The sequence below is a fragment of the Neomonachus schauinslandi genome, chromosome 1 (genome assembly GCF_002201575.2).
Source record: "Neomonachus schauinslandi chromosome 1, ASM220157v2, whole genome shotgun sequence".
NCBI classification, from domain to species: domain Eukaryota; kingdom Metazoa; phylum Chordata; class Mammalia; order Carnivora; family Phocidae; genus Neomonachus; species Neomonachus schauinslandi.
In genome coordinates this window covers 207,215,468-207,228,454 of record NC_058403.1, presented here as the reverse complement: position 1 = coordinate 207,228,454, position 12,987 = coordinate 207,215,468, and the positions used below count along the sequence as shown (strand labels likewise).

Sequence of the window (12,987 nt, the reverse complement as noted above, 5' to 3'; positions counted from 1 at the left end):
GCGTCTGGGCGCCACAGGCTCCACCCCTTTCTGCCACAGAGATGTCACTCAAAGGACACGAAGCGCGGTGGGTGAGCTGCTCAGCACACGAGGAATCAAACCACAGACTCCGGATTTTGAGCGCTTTATTGGTGCGGAACCCGGGGATACAGCCAAACCCCCATCGTCCTTGGTCCAGCATTCCCCCAGCTGGAGGCTCAGGATGGATCCTCCCCCGTAGCCACCTCGGGCTGCTTAGATGTCAGGGGCAACCAAGTGCTCGCCTGGTTCACATGGTAGATGTCACTCCGCTTCTGCACACTGAAGACACACAGTAAGGCCGCGACAATAGTCACCAGGCCCAGGACCACTAACACCCCCAGGACGATGGTGACGGCGCGGGAGTTCCGATCTATGCAGAGAAGCAAGGAATAAATACACACGCTCTGCCGCCCCCACCCCCCTCGCCCCCCGCCCGGGTTTGCCCATCTAGACCCACGGCCCCGTCTTGGCTCACCCCGAACGTTCATCACCACAGTCATAGTGTGTGTGCCTTGTGAGCTGGCCGCCTTGCAGGAGTAGGTACCACTGTAGTTTAACCTGACGAGGAATGGGATCCCGATGGGCACCTCGAGCCCGGAGCTTTCCTGGAAACAGTGCAGCTGGGGGTCCGGGTTGCCCCGAGCCTCGCACTGCAGGACATTGAGAGTCTTATCTTTCCACGTCAAGCGCTGAGGACATTTGGCTTGGTCAATCTTGGGACCGTCTGTGGATCGGTCAAATGATTAGACATACTCGAGGCACAATGGGGCAAGGGAGAGTCTTCCCACCAAACCAGGGGAGCAAGGGTTTAAAGATCAGAGTGACCTACTCACATAGGACTCGCAACTGGACGCTGCTGTTTCTGTGTAAGATCTTCCCATCCATCTCGAGGCTGGCATTGCAGAAGAAAATGCGCCTGTCGTCCCTTTCGGTGGCGTTTAGCTGAAACTGGGCAGGCTGTCCAGGGGCCGCAGCTGGAAGTCCCTCCAGCGTGACCTGGACTCGGGGTCCGGCCAAGCAAGTCACAATCACTGCGGTTCCCTCGGGGGCGCTGGGCTCACTCAGGTTTAGGATGGGCCCCTGGAAGCCTGAAGACGCGGCATTGCCCTGGAGTTTACTGACCATGCCCCTCACATCGGTCAGTTCCCGCCCTCCACCTGCCTCTTTCCTCTCGGGGTATCCAGGCCATGCCTTCATGCTACTCTGAGCCCCCCCGCCCCGCTCCGCCCCAGTCCAACTTGGGGTACTCTGGCTATACCTTTCGGGTAACTTAGGCCCCGCCCACACAACAACCCCTCCCTCTCTGCAGGCTCAGGCCCCCCCTCTCCAGTTTAGTCTCCGCCCTATGTATATGTCGCTCCACTCCGGATACCGAAGCCCCGCCCCTTGTCTCGCCTGGCTTGCTGTCTTGGCTCCGACCCCTCTTACTGTAGATGGTCAAGTTCTCCCGGGCCTCCCTGCTGTCGCTCCCCAATGTCATGTTGCAGACAATCTCCTGGGTGCCCTCCTGCTCCACGCTCGCTGTGGCTGTGGCTGTGGCCGTGATCATGTTCCCGTGGCTCTCGACTGTAGAATTCAGAGTCTGGTTCCCCAGCGCCAGTTGGACCTGGACCTCGGAGGCCGGGAACAGCCCGTCCAGGGTGCAGTTCACCGACCAAGTCGTTCCCACCTCCAAGAACCGAGGGACAACGAGGTGTGGAGTGGTCATGGGCAGTGCTGGGGAGAAGGGCAGGCGTGAGCAGGAGGAGGTCTCCCAGAGCTGTGGATGCCCCTTTCCCGATGAGACGCTCACTGCCACGAACCAGGGTCCTTCTTTCCCAGGATACCTTGCGGCCTGGATCACCCCTTCCCAGAACACACCTCCTTGGGTTTCTCGTTAGTTACCGTGGCCGCGAGTCTCCCAACTGAGGCTGCACCGTCCTCAGTGGCCAAGGGCATGCCTTTCCAGAAGCCGTTGGTCCAGTCCATTCCATTCGCAAGAAACCTCCCCGCCAGGGCACCCCTATCTGGCTCAGCTCATCACCCACCCTCTGCAGTCCCTTCCCTCACCAAAAGTTCGGAGCTGCCTGGGGGCCGAGATGTTCTGGAACAGTCTCAGCCCTTGGGGCCTCAGGTCCAGGTCCGTGCGACAGGAGAAATTGGCGAGGTGGTCGTCTCTGCCCGCCAGCACCGGGACCGTGACCTCGACCTCGGCGGGCTCCCCAGAGGCCGGGTGCCGGCTCAGCTCCTCCTCCCCGCGGAGCAGCACCACGAAGAGGCTGTCCCGGGGCGCCCCGCCGGCCACCTGGCAGCGCAGAGTGAGGTTTTCGCCCACGGGCTGCCAGCGGGGTAGGGGTAACAGCTCCACTCGCTCTGGGAACCCTAGGGCGGGGTTAGGGAGGGGAGAATTGTACTTATCAGCCAGCCCTACAACTCCCACCCCATGGAGCCGAGAGGAGGCTGAGGGCCGCCCAGGGCAGAACTGAACTTTGAGGGGGTTTTTTGTTTTTGTTTTTTTAAAGATTTTATTTATTTATTTGACAGAGATAGACACAGCCAGAGAGGGAACACAAGCAGGGGGAGTGGGAGAGGGAGAAGCAGGCTCCCCGCTGAGCAGGGAGCCCGACGCGGAGCTCGATCCCAGGACCCTGGGACCGTGACCTGAGCCAAAGGCAGACGCCCAACGACTGAGCCACCCAGGTGCCCCTGAACTTTGAGTTAATAAACACAGAGGGCTTAGTATTGTGCCCGTAGAAGTGTTTGTTATTGTCCTTAGAATCATGATTATTATTTCCTGTTTTATGGGATATCTTGCCAGGCACTGAAATAAAAGTCAGATTTTCTGTTCCTGAGAAATTCACAGTTAAGGAAAAAAAAAAAGGAAGGAAGGAAGCAGACTAAGTTATGACCCCTTACAATGTTATTAGTACTCATAAAAGTTCCTGTTTATTTAGAGTTCTCCTTAGGCTTTCCAAATGTCATCCGCCTTCGTTCACACAGCAACCAAGCGAAATCTCTATTAATTTTTCTGCTTTACGGATGGGGAAACAGGCCCAGAGAGGTGAGGGTGAGGTGATCTACCCAAGGACACAGAGCCAGAAAGGGGCCCAGCTGGGGTTAGAAGGTGAGTCACCGGGGCGCCTGGGTGGCTCAGTCGTTGGGCGTCTACCTTCGGCTCAGGTCATGGTCCCGGGGTCCTGGGATCGATCCCCGAATCGGGCTCCCTGCTCGGCAGGAAGCCTGCTTCTCCCTCTCCCACGCCCCCCGCTTGTGTTCCCTCTCTCGCTGTCTCTCTCTGTCAAATAAATAAATAAAATCTTGGGCGCCTGGATGGCTCAGTCGTTAAGTGTCTGCCTTTGGCTCAGGTCATGATCCCAGGGTCCTGGGATCGAGTTCCACATCGGGCTCCCTGCTCGGCAGGAAGCCTGCTTCTCGCTCTCCCACTCCCCCTGCTTGTGTTCCTGCTCTCGCTATCTCTCTCTCTGTCAAATAAATAAATAAAATCTTTAAAAAAAATAAAATAAAATAAAAATAAATAAATAAATAAATAAATAAAATCTTTAGGAAAAAAAAGAAGGTGAGTCACCCAAACTCCAGACCCATGTGTGTGTTCACCTGCCTCCTTGATGTAACATCCAGGGACTCCCATGGTCCCTCCTCCCAGCCTCGGGCCTGGACTCTGGCCTTGGCCTCCTCAGTCAATCCCAGGTGCTCAAGGCTCTTACGGGGCAGCCTCTCAGGGTGCTCCGGCACAGCCCTGAGGGACTGCACACCCCCAGGCTGGGTCTCCTCCCAGCGGCAGCTGCAGTGCCCCTCCCAGGCATGCCTACCAAACCCCGGGCCTCCTTTGGGAAGCATCTCATTCCCTCAGCAACTCAAGCCTGGATCTCAGCTATCACACAGAGGCCCATGCACTGGCTGCCACGAAAAATAGTTAACATCTTACTGTAGGTATCCCCCGCTTTCCAAAAGTTCATGACACCACTTCACTTTTGTGAAAGACCTACATTAATCAGTACCTGTTTCCGCTAAGCAGAAGTTCGAAGAGGATTTTCGCTTTTAAGAAAAATGGCCAAGGGCGCCTCCAAGCAGTTGGTTAGGCCTCCGACCCTGGGTTTCAGCTTAGGTCGTGATCCCAGGGTCGTGAGATCGAGCCCCACATCGGGCTCTGTGCTCAGCGCAGACTCAGCTTGAGATTCTCTCTCCCTCTCCCTCTGCCCCTCCTGCTTGTGCTCCCTCTCAAATAAATAAATCAGCCTTTAAAAAAAAATTGGGGAGGGGCACCTGGGTGGCTCAGTCAGTGAAGCATCTGCCTTCGGCTCAGGTTGTGATCCCAGGGTCCTGGGATCGAGCTCCACATCGGGCTCCCTGCTCCGTAGGAAGCCTGCTTCTCCCTCTCCTGCTCCCCCTGCTTGTGTTCCCTCTCTCACTATGTCTCTCTCTGTCAAATAAATAAAATCTTTAAAAAAAAAAATGGGGGAAAACCAAAGACAGCATTCAGTGTTGGTTTTGCAGTGAGGGGTTATAGAGGCAGCAGGCACCACACCCAGTGAGGGGGGGCGCCCAAGGTCCTTCCCTGGGATTACACACAGCATCCCAGCATCCAGCCGCCGGAGTTCCGACCTGTGTCTGCGAGCATCCGTGCTTTCTCCCCATTTATTTTGTGCACCCGGTAGCAAGATGTGTCCTAAGGTATCAGAAAAGCCTAGGAGAGGTTATATTTTGGGCCTGAGAATGCTCAAGATTTTTTCAATAGAAATTGATTGCTTCTTCCCTTGACACCATTATGGCTCACAAAAGGTTTCACAGGACTGCTTTACTTTAGGATAGTAGAAGAAACATTTATTTACAATTTTAGAGTATTTAAAAAAGAGGCCCCCATCTCAGCCTCGGGCACCACCAGTCAGAGACAATGGTGTGCTGGCAACTGCTAGTAACACTTGGGAACACGGGGATGGGGTGGGGTAGCCCCAACATGAAGCGTTCGCCGATCTCTGCCGTGTAAATACTCCCACTCTGGCTGCTTTTAAGCTACCCATTGTGACGCAGGGTTGGGAAGGGATGAGTACAGTCGGCTCCCGTGAGCCAGGACCAACAGGCTTCTACAGAGCGCCAGACAGAGGCATCTGAGCCACACGCATGTCTACTACTTACACGGAAATGCAGATACAAAGACATAAATGCACAGACATGTCCTGACGAAGACCTCCACACCCACTCACTCACACACACACATATCGACACAGAAACACACACACGCAGAGATACACACAAGCGTGGATCCCCACATTCACATTCACACACATACACAGGCCACAGGCACACACGACCATGCAGACACCAACCCTGTGAACACTCACAGGGACACGCAGAGATGACACACACACATCCTCTCACAGACACACTCATTGGTACACAGACGCTGGGCCGCACCGGGAGCGCACACATGCTCCCACGCATATACCACACTTCTCTGTGAAGGCTTCCTGAAACGGTAGGGACCAGGAGTGACATACTCTATTTTCTGATCTATTGTATTCCTTTAAATGCAGAGAAACTCTGGCCGGAAGCATAAGAAATGAGTAACAACGGGGTCTCGGGAGGAAGACTTATCTGTTAGGAGCAAGGACTTGAGAGCCAGACAACCAGCTTCTCCACTCGTGGGCTGTGAGCCCCGACAAGCGACTTTACCCCACTGAGCCCTCGAGTCCTCATCGGCGGAATGAAGCTCCTAAGTGTACCTCCCCCAGTTTGGGGCTGCTTACAGATTGAATGAGCACCCAGTGTCCACACTAAAGCATCGTAGCCAGCACTAGGAAATGGAGGTTTGATTTTTATGCCTTTTTATAACTTCTGATTTGGGAACCACATGCATGAATTATTACCTGCCATAAGAATAAAGGAAAGAAAAGACAGGAGGTGTCATTGAAAAAATGCTTGTTGGGACCCAGGTAAATTGATTTCACAGCTGTTGCCTTGGCATATGGTTGAGATGCATATCTCTCTCTCTCTCCACACACACACACACACACACACACACACACACATTCAGGTCCACACTCTGGGCCAGAGCCCTGGGCCATCTCTACAGACTCAGGGTTCCCTGCTCCCTCACACCACGGGCAATCTACCCCCACTCCTGCCCAAGGCCGGGCCCACCTCCAGGCTCCATCACTCACGGTATACTGTGATGTTAGAGGAGGATGTCATCTGGGTGCCATCACAGAAGCCGGAGCAGAGGACCTGGCTGTTACTAGTCACATTGCTGAGCTGGAAGGCTGCCCAGCCCAGGCCATTGCCCACTGGCTCCTTGGATAGGGATGTCTCTAGGGTGATGAGTTTAGGATTGGGACAATCTGTACTGCAGTTGACCAACAAGGACCCTCCGGCAGGCACCACGGGGCTCTGGACGTCCAGCCTCAGCGGGAACTGCTGTCCCTGGGCACCTGTGGGAACAGAGGGCCACTTGATGGTGGCTCTGGTGCCTCTCCCTACCCACCCGCAGGCCCCACCTTTCAACCCCACCTCCCTGCCTCCACAGCACTCAGCCCAGTGGGGAAGATGGATGATTGCTCAGGAACTGGGGAAAGCCCAGAGGAAGGCTAGGGGAGACCCTGATCCAGCCTGGAGGAGGAAGTGAGTCAGGAAAAGCTTCCTAGAGGAGGGGACAACTCAGGCCAGTTCTGAAAGGAAAGTAGGAGTGATCTGAGTGAAAGGGAAGAGATCCTGGCAGAGGGAGGGCTAGAGAAAGAGGTCTGGGAAGGACTGTGTGTGTGTGTGTGTGTGTGTGTGTTTCGGGGTGGGGGGCCAAGTCACATGCAGGGACTAGGCGTTGGGGAGCCCTGAAGGCTGAGGTAAAGAGCCATTCTATGAGGCCACTGGGTGAGGCCCTGTCAGACGCGAGTTTAAGGAAGTGTTACAGAAGCTGGGAGCAGGATGGGTGAAGCTCTGCTTTGTCCATTCCCCCCACCCTCGACCAGTCCCCCAGCCCCAGGCCTCCCCAGCCTGACTTGCCTCACCTGGGGGCAGCAGACAGCAGACCAGAAGCAGGGCGATGGGTGAAGTCCTGCAGACCCCGGGTAGCAGCCCCGAGGGCACCATGGTAGCCAGCCTGCAGGAGGAAGTTGCCCTGATGAGGCCCAGGGCAGTGGGGAGCAAGTGGGGCCCCCAGGGGACGGAAGCCCAGCCACAGCATTAAAATTGCAGAAGTCCAGGGGCTGCTCTTGGGCCCAGACCTGGGGAAGGGCAGGGGAGATATTCGGTGGCCCAGGGGGTCCAGAGCGCGGGGACCCCAGCGACGTGGAGGGTGCTGGTGAGTCTTGGACGGGGCAGGCCTGACTGACACCGTTGGCCCCCAGAATGAACCAACAGGAAATGCTAACACAGTCGGCTTCCTTTGTTCTCAGTACGAGGAAGCTCGGGGTGCGGTGGAGGAGGTTATGAGACACCTTCCTGCTGAACTAGGGCGAAGGGGGGTGCTCGGTTCCCAGAGAGGAAGTTAACAGGGAATCTTCGGGCAGGCACTGTCCTTGGGGTGACAAGGTGGGATTGCAAAGCAACATTTCCTGAGGACAATGGAGGGACCTCTAGGTGGGGTCTAAAGGCCTTAGCATGGGATCTTGATATTCCTGGGATGAGATAAATAAGAGATTTGGGGGAGATAATGAGGGATCCCTACGATGAGTGGAGACGTGAAAATGAACAGAGGCCCCGTTGATTGGGCCCTTGTGCCTGGTTCTGCATTGACTTGTCTGAGTGGCTACTGTGGGGCGCGTTCCCTTTGAAGATCTTGGAGGATGCCCCATTCCCTGTGTGTCTTGCTGAGGTGGGGTATTTGGAGTACAGCCGAATCCTGAGCCATCATCTGTCGAAGATGCTCCTTGTAGAAGGTCCCTACCCCGACCTCACCGCCCCCCCCTTGCCCACTCCTCTGGGTAGCTGGCTTCTCCACCCCAAGAAAAGGGACTTGCGGGCCAGGTGGGTACCCCACTTCCATCTGCTCCATCTTCCGAGCTTCTGACCTTCCTCTTGTGCCTCTGATCTGAGCTCCAGCGAGGAACCTTGTTGAGGTCCTGGATGGCAGCCAACATCCATCCACTCGCCCCATCCTGAGGCCACGCCCCCTGCTCTCTCGGCTGGAACATCTCCCCCCTCCGGTCAGGTCTCTCCCCTGCTGCCCTCCCCCCCCCACCCCAACACACCCAGTCCATTTCCCACAAAATCTTCAGAGAGCGATTAAAACCTAAATCAAAAGTATTTGTAGGGGCACCTGGGTGGCTCAGTCATTAAGCGTCTGCCTTTGGCTCAGGTCATGATCCCAGGGTCCTGGGATCGAGCCCCACATCGGGCTCTCTGCTTGGCAAGAAGCCTGCTTCTCCCTCTCCCACTCCCCCTGCTTGTGTTCCCTCTCTCGCTGTGTCTCTCTCTGTCAAAAAAATAAATAAAATCTTTAAAAAAAAAAAAAAGTATTTGTAAATAACACCGGTCTCCTTCCCTTTTCTAAAGTTCCCTTCCGTCACTTGGCTCTTGCGAGAGACCTACGTTAGTACCTGTTTTTGTCAACCGAAGGAAACCTGAAGAGAATTTTTTCTTTTAGGAGAAAAGATGAAAAGCGAAAATAGTATTGGGCGTTGGTTTTGTGGTGGACATTATAGCGGAAGCGTCCACCTGCGCACGGAGAGGGGCGCCCGAGGTCCTTCCCCGGGATTACACGCAGCATCCCAGCATCCAGCCGCCTGAGCTCCGACCTGTGTCTGCTTTAGCTCCACTTACTTTGTGCGCCTGGTGGCAAGATGTGTCCTAAGGGATCAGAAAAGCCTGAGAGTTTATTCTTTGGGTCTGGAAACACTAACAATTATTTCCACATACATTAATGATAATTACTTCTTCACATGAAGCCATTTTGATTTACAAAAGGTTTCATCGGAACACTTTACTTTTGCATGGCTAGGGAAACCTGTATATCTGATGAGGGATTATATCCAGATTATAGAAATTCCTGGAAGTTATAGAGGAAGTTAATAGGGAATCTCCAGGCAGGCACTGTCCTTGAGGTGATAAGGTGGGACTTCAAGGCAACATTTCAAGGGGACAATGGGGAGACTTCTAGGAGGGCCTAAAGGCGTTAGCAGGAGAGCTCAGTATTCTCGGGTGGGATGCAAATACAGACAACAACTCAACAACTCAACAACAAAAAAACCCAATTAAAAAATGGGCAAAGGACTTGAATAGACATTTCTTCAAAGAGGCTATACAAATGGCCCATAAACAAACAAAAAGATGCCCAAGGTCACTAGTCATTAGGGAAATGCAAATCAAAACCAGAATGAGATAGCACTCTACATCTATTAGGATGGCTATCAAAAAAACAAAAACAAAACAAAGACAAAGAAATAACAGTTGTTGTTGTTGTTGTTTTAAGATTGTATTTATTTATTTGACAGAGAGAGACACAGCGAGAGAGGGAACACAAACAGGGGGAGTGGGAGAGGGAGAAGCAGGCCTCCCGCGGAGCAGGGAGCCCGATGCGGGGCTCGATCCCAGGACCCCGGGATCATGACCTGAGCTGAAGGCAGACACTTAACAACTGAGCCACCCAGGCTCTCAGGACATACACTTATTTTGATTTGTATCCAAAACATGAGATGGATTGATGGATGAGTGGAGGAATGGATAGATACGATATGATCAAGTAAATGTAGCAATTTAGGTAATTGTGGAATCTAGGGGTATTCACTGTATTATTCTAACTTTTGTGTATGTTCATACTTTTTCAGTAAAAAAATGTTGGAAAAGAAAAACTGGATCCTTTTTTTTTTTTATAAAGATTTTCTTTATGTATTCATGAGAGACAGAGAGAGAGAGGCAGAGGGAGAAGCAGGCTCCCAAGGAGCAGGGAGCCCAATGCGGGACTCGATCCCACGACCCTGGGATCATGACCTGAGCCCAAGGCAGACGCTTAACCATCTGAGCCACCCAGGTGCCCAAAAAACTGGATCCTTGATGGATCTGAGTGGCTGCTGGAGTCACAAAAGGAAGGATGAGCCAACCTTGAGCGCCTCCTGCTGAGAAGGCACAATGCCCTCTGTGAAAGTCTTGCCAGGAAATGGCAACAGACCTGGCCATTGGTTGGTCGAGGTAAGGACAGAGGAACATATTAAACTGAACCACACAGGCGACATCAGACCGATAAAGTCTACGTGATGGACAATCCAGTTTCTTCAACAAACGTGTTGCAAGGGGGAGAAAAGAGGAGCCCAGAATTTAAAGGAGGGCCTTGTCTGCATTTTTATTTGAACCAACTGTAAACAAACACTAAATATATTTAAGAAACAACTGGGGGAAATCTAAACACACAAAGGCTACACAATGATACCGAGCAATTATTGTTAAGCTTTTTAGGTGTGATGATGGCATGCATTGTTTGTGGTTTTTTCTTTTCAAGATACATACAGGGAAAATGATGTCTGGGATGTGCTTCAGAATTCTCCACTGATGGGGGTAGGGAGGGGGGTCGAGCTGAAACAAGACTGGCAATGGATATTGGACACTGCTGATGTTGGCTGTTAAGTTCAGGTTCATTACATTATTCTTCCCTGTTTTGCATATGCTTTAAACTGTCCATAAGAAAAGGTTTCTTTCTTTTTTTTTTTAATAAGTAGCTATTTTATTTGAGAGTGGGGGGAGGGGCAGAGGGAGAGAATCTTCACACACCCCACTAAGCATGGAGCACAAGCAGGGCCCAATCCCACCACCCATTAGATCATGACCCCAGCCGAAACCAAGAGTTGGATGCTTAACCGACTGAGCCACCCAGGCGCCCCAAGAATAAACTAAAAAAATAATTTTGGTCGGGGCGCCTGGGTGGCTCAGTTGGTTAAGCGACTGCCTTCGGCTCAGGTCATGATCCTGGAGTCCCGGGATCGAGTCCCGCGTCGGGCTCCCTGCTCGGCGGGGAGTCTGCTTCTCCCTCTAACCCTCCCCCCTCTCATGTACTCTCTCTCTCTCTCATTCTCGCTCTCTCAAATAAATAAATAAATCTTTAAAAAAATAATAATAATAAAAAAAATAAAAATAAAAAAATAATTTTGGTAAGAGGCTGCCCTATCAAATACCAAAATATATTCTAGTGGCGATGTCTTTTACCAGGTGGCCAATTACCAGGCTTGATCCTGCAAGTAGCTGTTCCCATTGAGAATCTGTTACAGATAGCCTTGAACCTGGGTAAAATGATGTCGCATGTGGTTACTCACTGTAGCAGCATCGTGAACATGGCAAAGGATTAGAAATGATCAATGACCCCCAGAAGGGAAAAATGCTTCCATTTCCATGATGGGCTACAACACAACCATAAACTAGAACAAGGAAATACTGTAGGACTGGTTATGTGGGACCGTCTCAAAGACCTATCGGGTGAGGAAAAAAAGAGTTCTGTAGAGTAGTACACGGTACTATTAAAAAAAAAATGTGGGGGGCACCTGGGTGGTTCAGTTGGTTGGGTGGCTGCCTTTGGCTCAGGTCATGATCCTGGAGTCCCGGGATCGAGTCCCACGTCGGGCTCCCTGCTCAGCAGGGAGTCTGCTTCTCCCTCTGACCCTACCCCCTCTTGGGCTCTCTCTCGGTCAAATAAATAAGTAAAATCTTTTTTTTTTTTAAGATTTTATTTATTTATTTGACCGAGAGAGAGCACAGGTAGGCAGAGAGGCAGGCAGAGGGAGAGGGAGAAGCAGGCTCTCCACTGAGCAGGGAGCCCGACGCGGGGCCTGATCCCAGGACTCTGGGATCATGACCTGAGCTGAAAGCAGCCGCTTAACCAACTGAGCCACCCAGGCGCCCCCCCCCCTTTTTTTTAAAGACTTTATTTATTTATTTTGACAGAGAGAGACACAGCGAGAGAGGGAACACAAGCAGGGGGAGGGGGAGAGCAGGCTTCCCGCAGAGCAGGGAGCCCGATGCGGGGCTCGATCCCAGGACCCTGAGATCACGACCCGAGCCCAAGGCAGACGCCCAATGACTGAGCCACCCAGGCACCCCTCAAATAAATAAATAAAATCTAAAAAAAAAAATTGGGGGGTACCTGGGTGGCTCAGTCGGTTAAGCTTCTGCCTTCAGCTCAGGTCATGATCCTAGGATCCTGGGATCGAGGCCCGCATCGGGCTCCCCGCTCGGCAGGAGGCCCGCTTCTTCCTCTTCCACTCCCCCTGTTTGTGTTCCCTCTCTCGCTGTGTCTCTGTCAAATAAATAAATAAAATCTTAAAAAAAAAAAAACTCTAAAAAAAAAAAATGTTTTTTAAGGAGGTTCCCCCAAGATCAAGAGTCACATGGTCCACCTACTGAGCCAGCCAGGCACTCCACATGCTACTATTTTTGCAAAAGATGAGAAAGCATAGTATGTGTACAGATTTCCTTGTATCTGGATGAAGTGTCTCTGGAAGCAAAAACAGGAAACCAGATGACATTAGCTGCCTTCAAGATGACAGTCCTGGCTAATAGAGACATTTCACGGCTTAGGTCAATACTACCTACCCCCCCTCCAATTTATAACTATAATGCATATTTAATATGAAAACTGTTATATAAAAAGCAAACATCAATACATTAGTATGGAATTAGTTGGATAAGGGGAGCTGCAACGCACAAGGTCTTGAGAAATCCAATGAGAAAGAAAAATATTTCAGTGCCTTTCACAATGTGGCTGACACATATCCTGTCTCAAGTACAGCTATTCAGTAGAAACACCCTGGCAAGGTCGCTTGGGTGGTGCAGCGGGTTAAGCGTTGGACTCTTGGTTTCAGCTCAAGTCGTGATCTCAGGGTCCTGATCTCAGGATCGTGAGATCAAGCCCTGTGCTGGGCTCCACACATGGGGAGTCTGCTTGAGACTCTCTCTTCCTCTCCCTCTGCCCCTCCCGCTCGTGCTCGCTCTCTCTCAAATACATAAATCTTTAGGAAAAAAAAAAAAGCAAAAATAAATCATTTCCTGTAAAAA

At 52.0% G+C, this 12,987-nt stretch overlaps 1 protein-coding gene across 3 annotated transcripts; it reads right to left on the bottom strand.

Annotated features, from left to right (window-relative positions):
• Positions 1-108: 108 nt before the first annotated feature.
• Positions 109-7,352, bottom strand: ICAM3 (intercellular adhesion molecule 3). 3 transcript variants are annotated; one of them, XM_021705242.2, is made up of 8 exons: positions 7,236-7,352; positions 7,020-7,111; positions 6,180-6,446; positions 2,071-2,382; positions 1,450-1,737; positions 855-1,109; positions 497-745; positions 109-391 (listed from the first exon to the last, which is right to left on the bottom strand). In XM_021705242.2, the coding sequence occupies exons 2-8, from the start codon at positions 7,099-7,101 to the stop codon at positions 198-200; spliced, it is 1,647 nt and encodes a 548-aa protein (XP_021560917.2). In that variant the 5' UTR covers positions 7,102-7,111; positions 7,236-7,352; the 3' UTR covers positions 109-197. The 3 variants fall into 3 exon arrangements, with proteins under 3 accessions (XP_021560917.2, XP_021560918.2, XP_044773963.1); XM_021705243.2 differs by having other exon boundaries at positions 109-300; positions 7,020-7,352; XM_044918028.1 differs by lacking the exon at positions 1,450-1,737 and having other exon boundaries at positions 7,020-7,352.
• Positions 7,353-12,987: the final 5,635 nt, after the last annotated feature.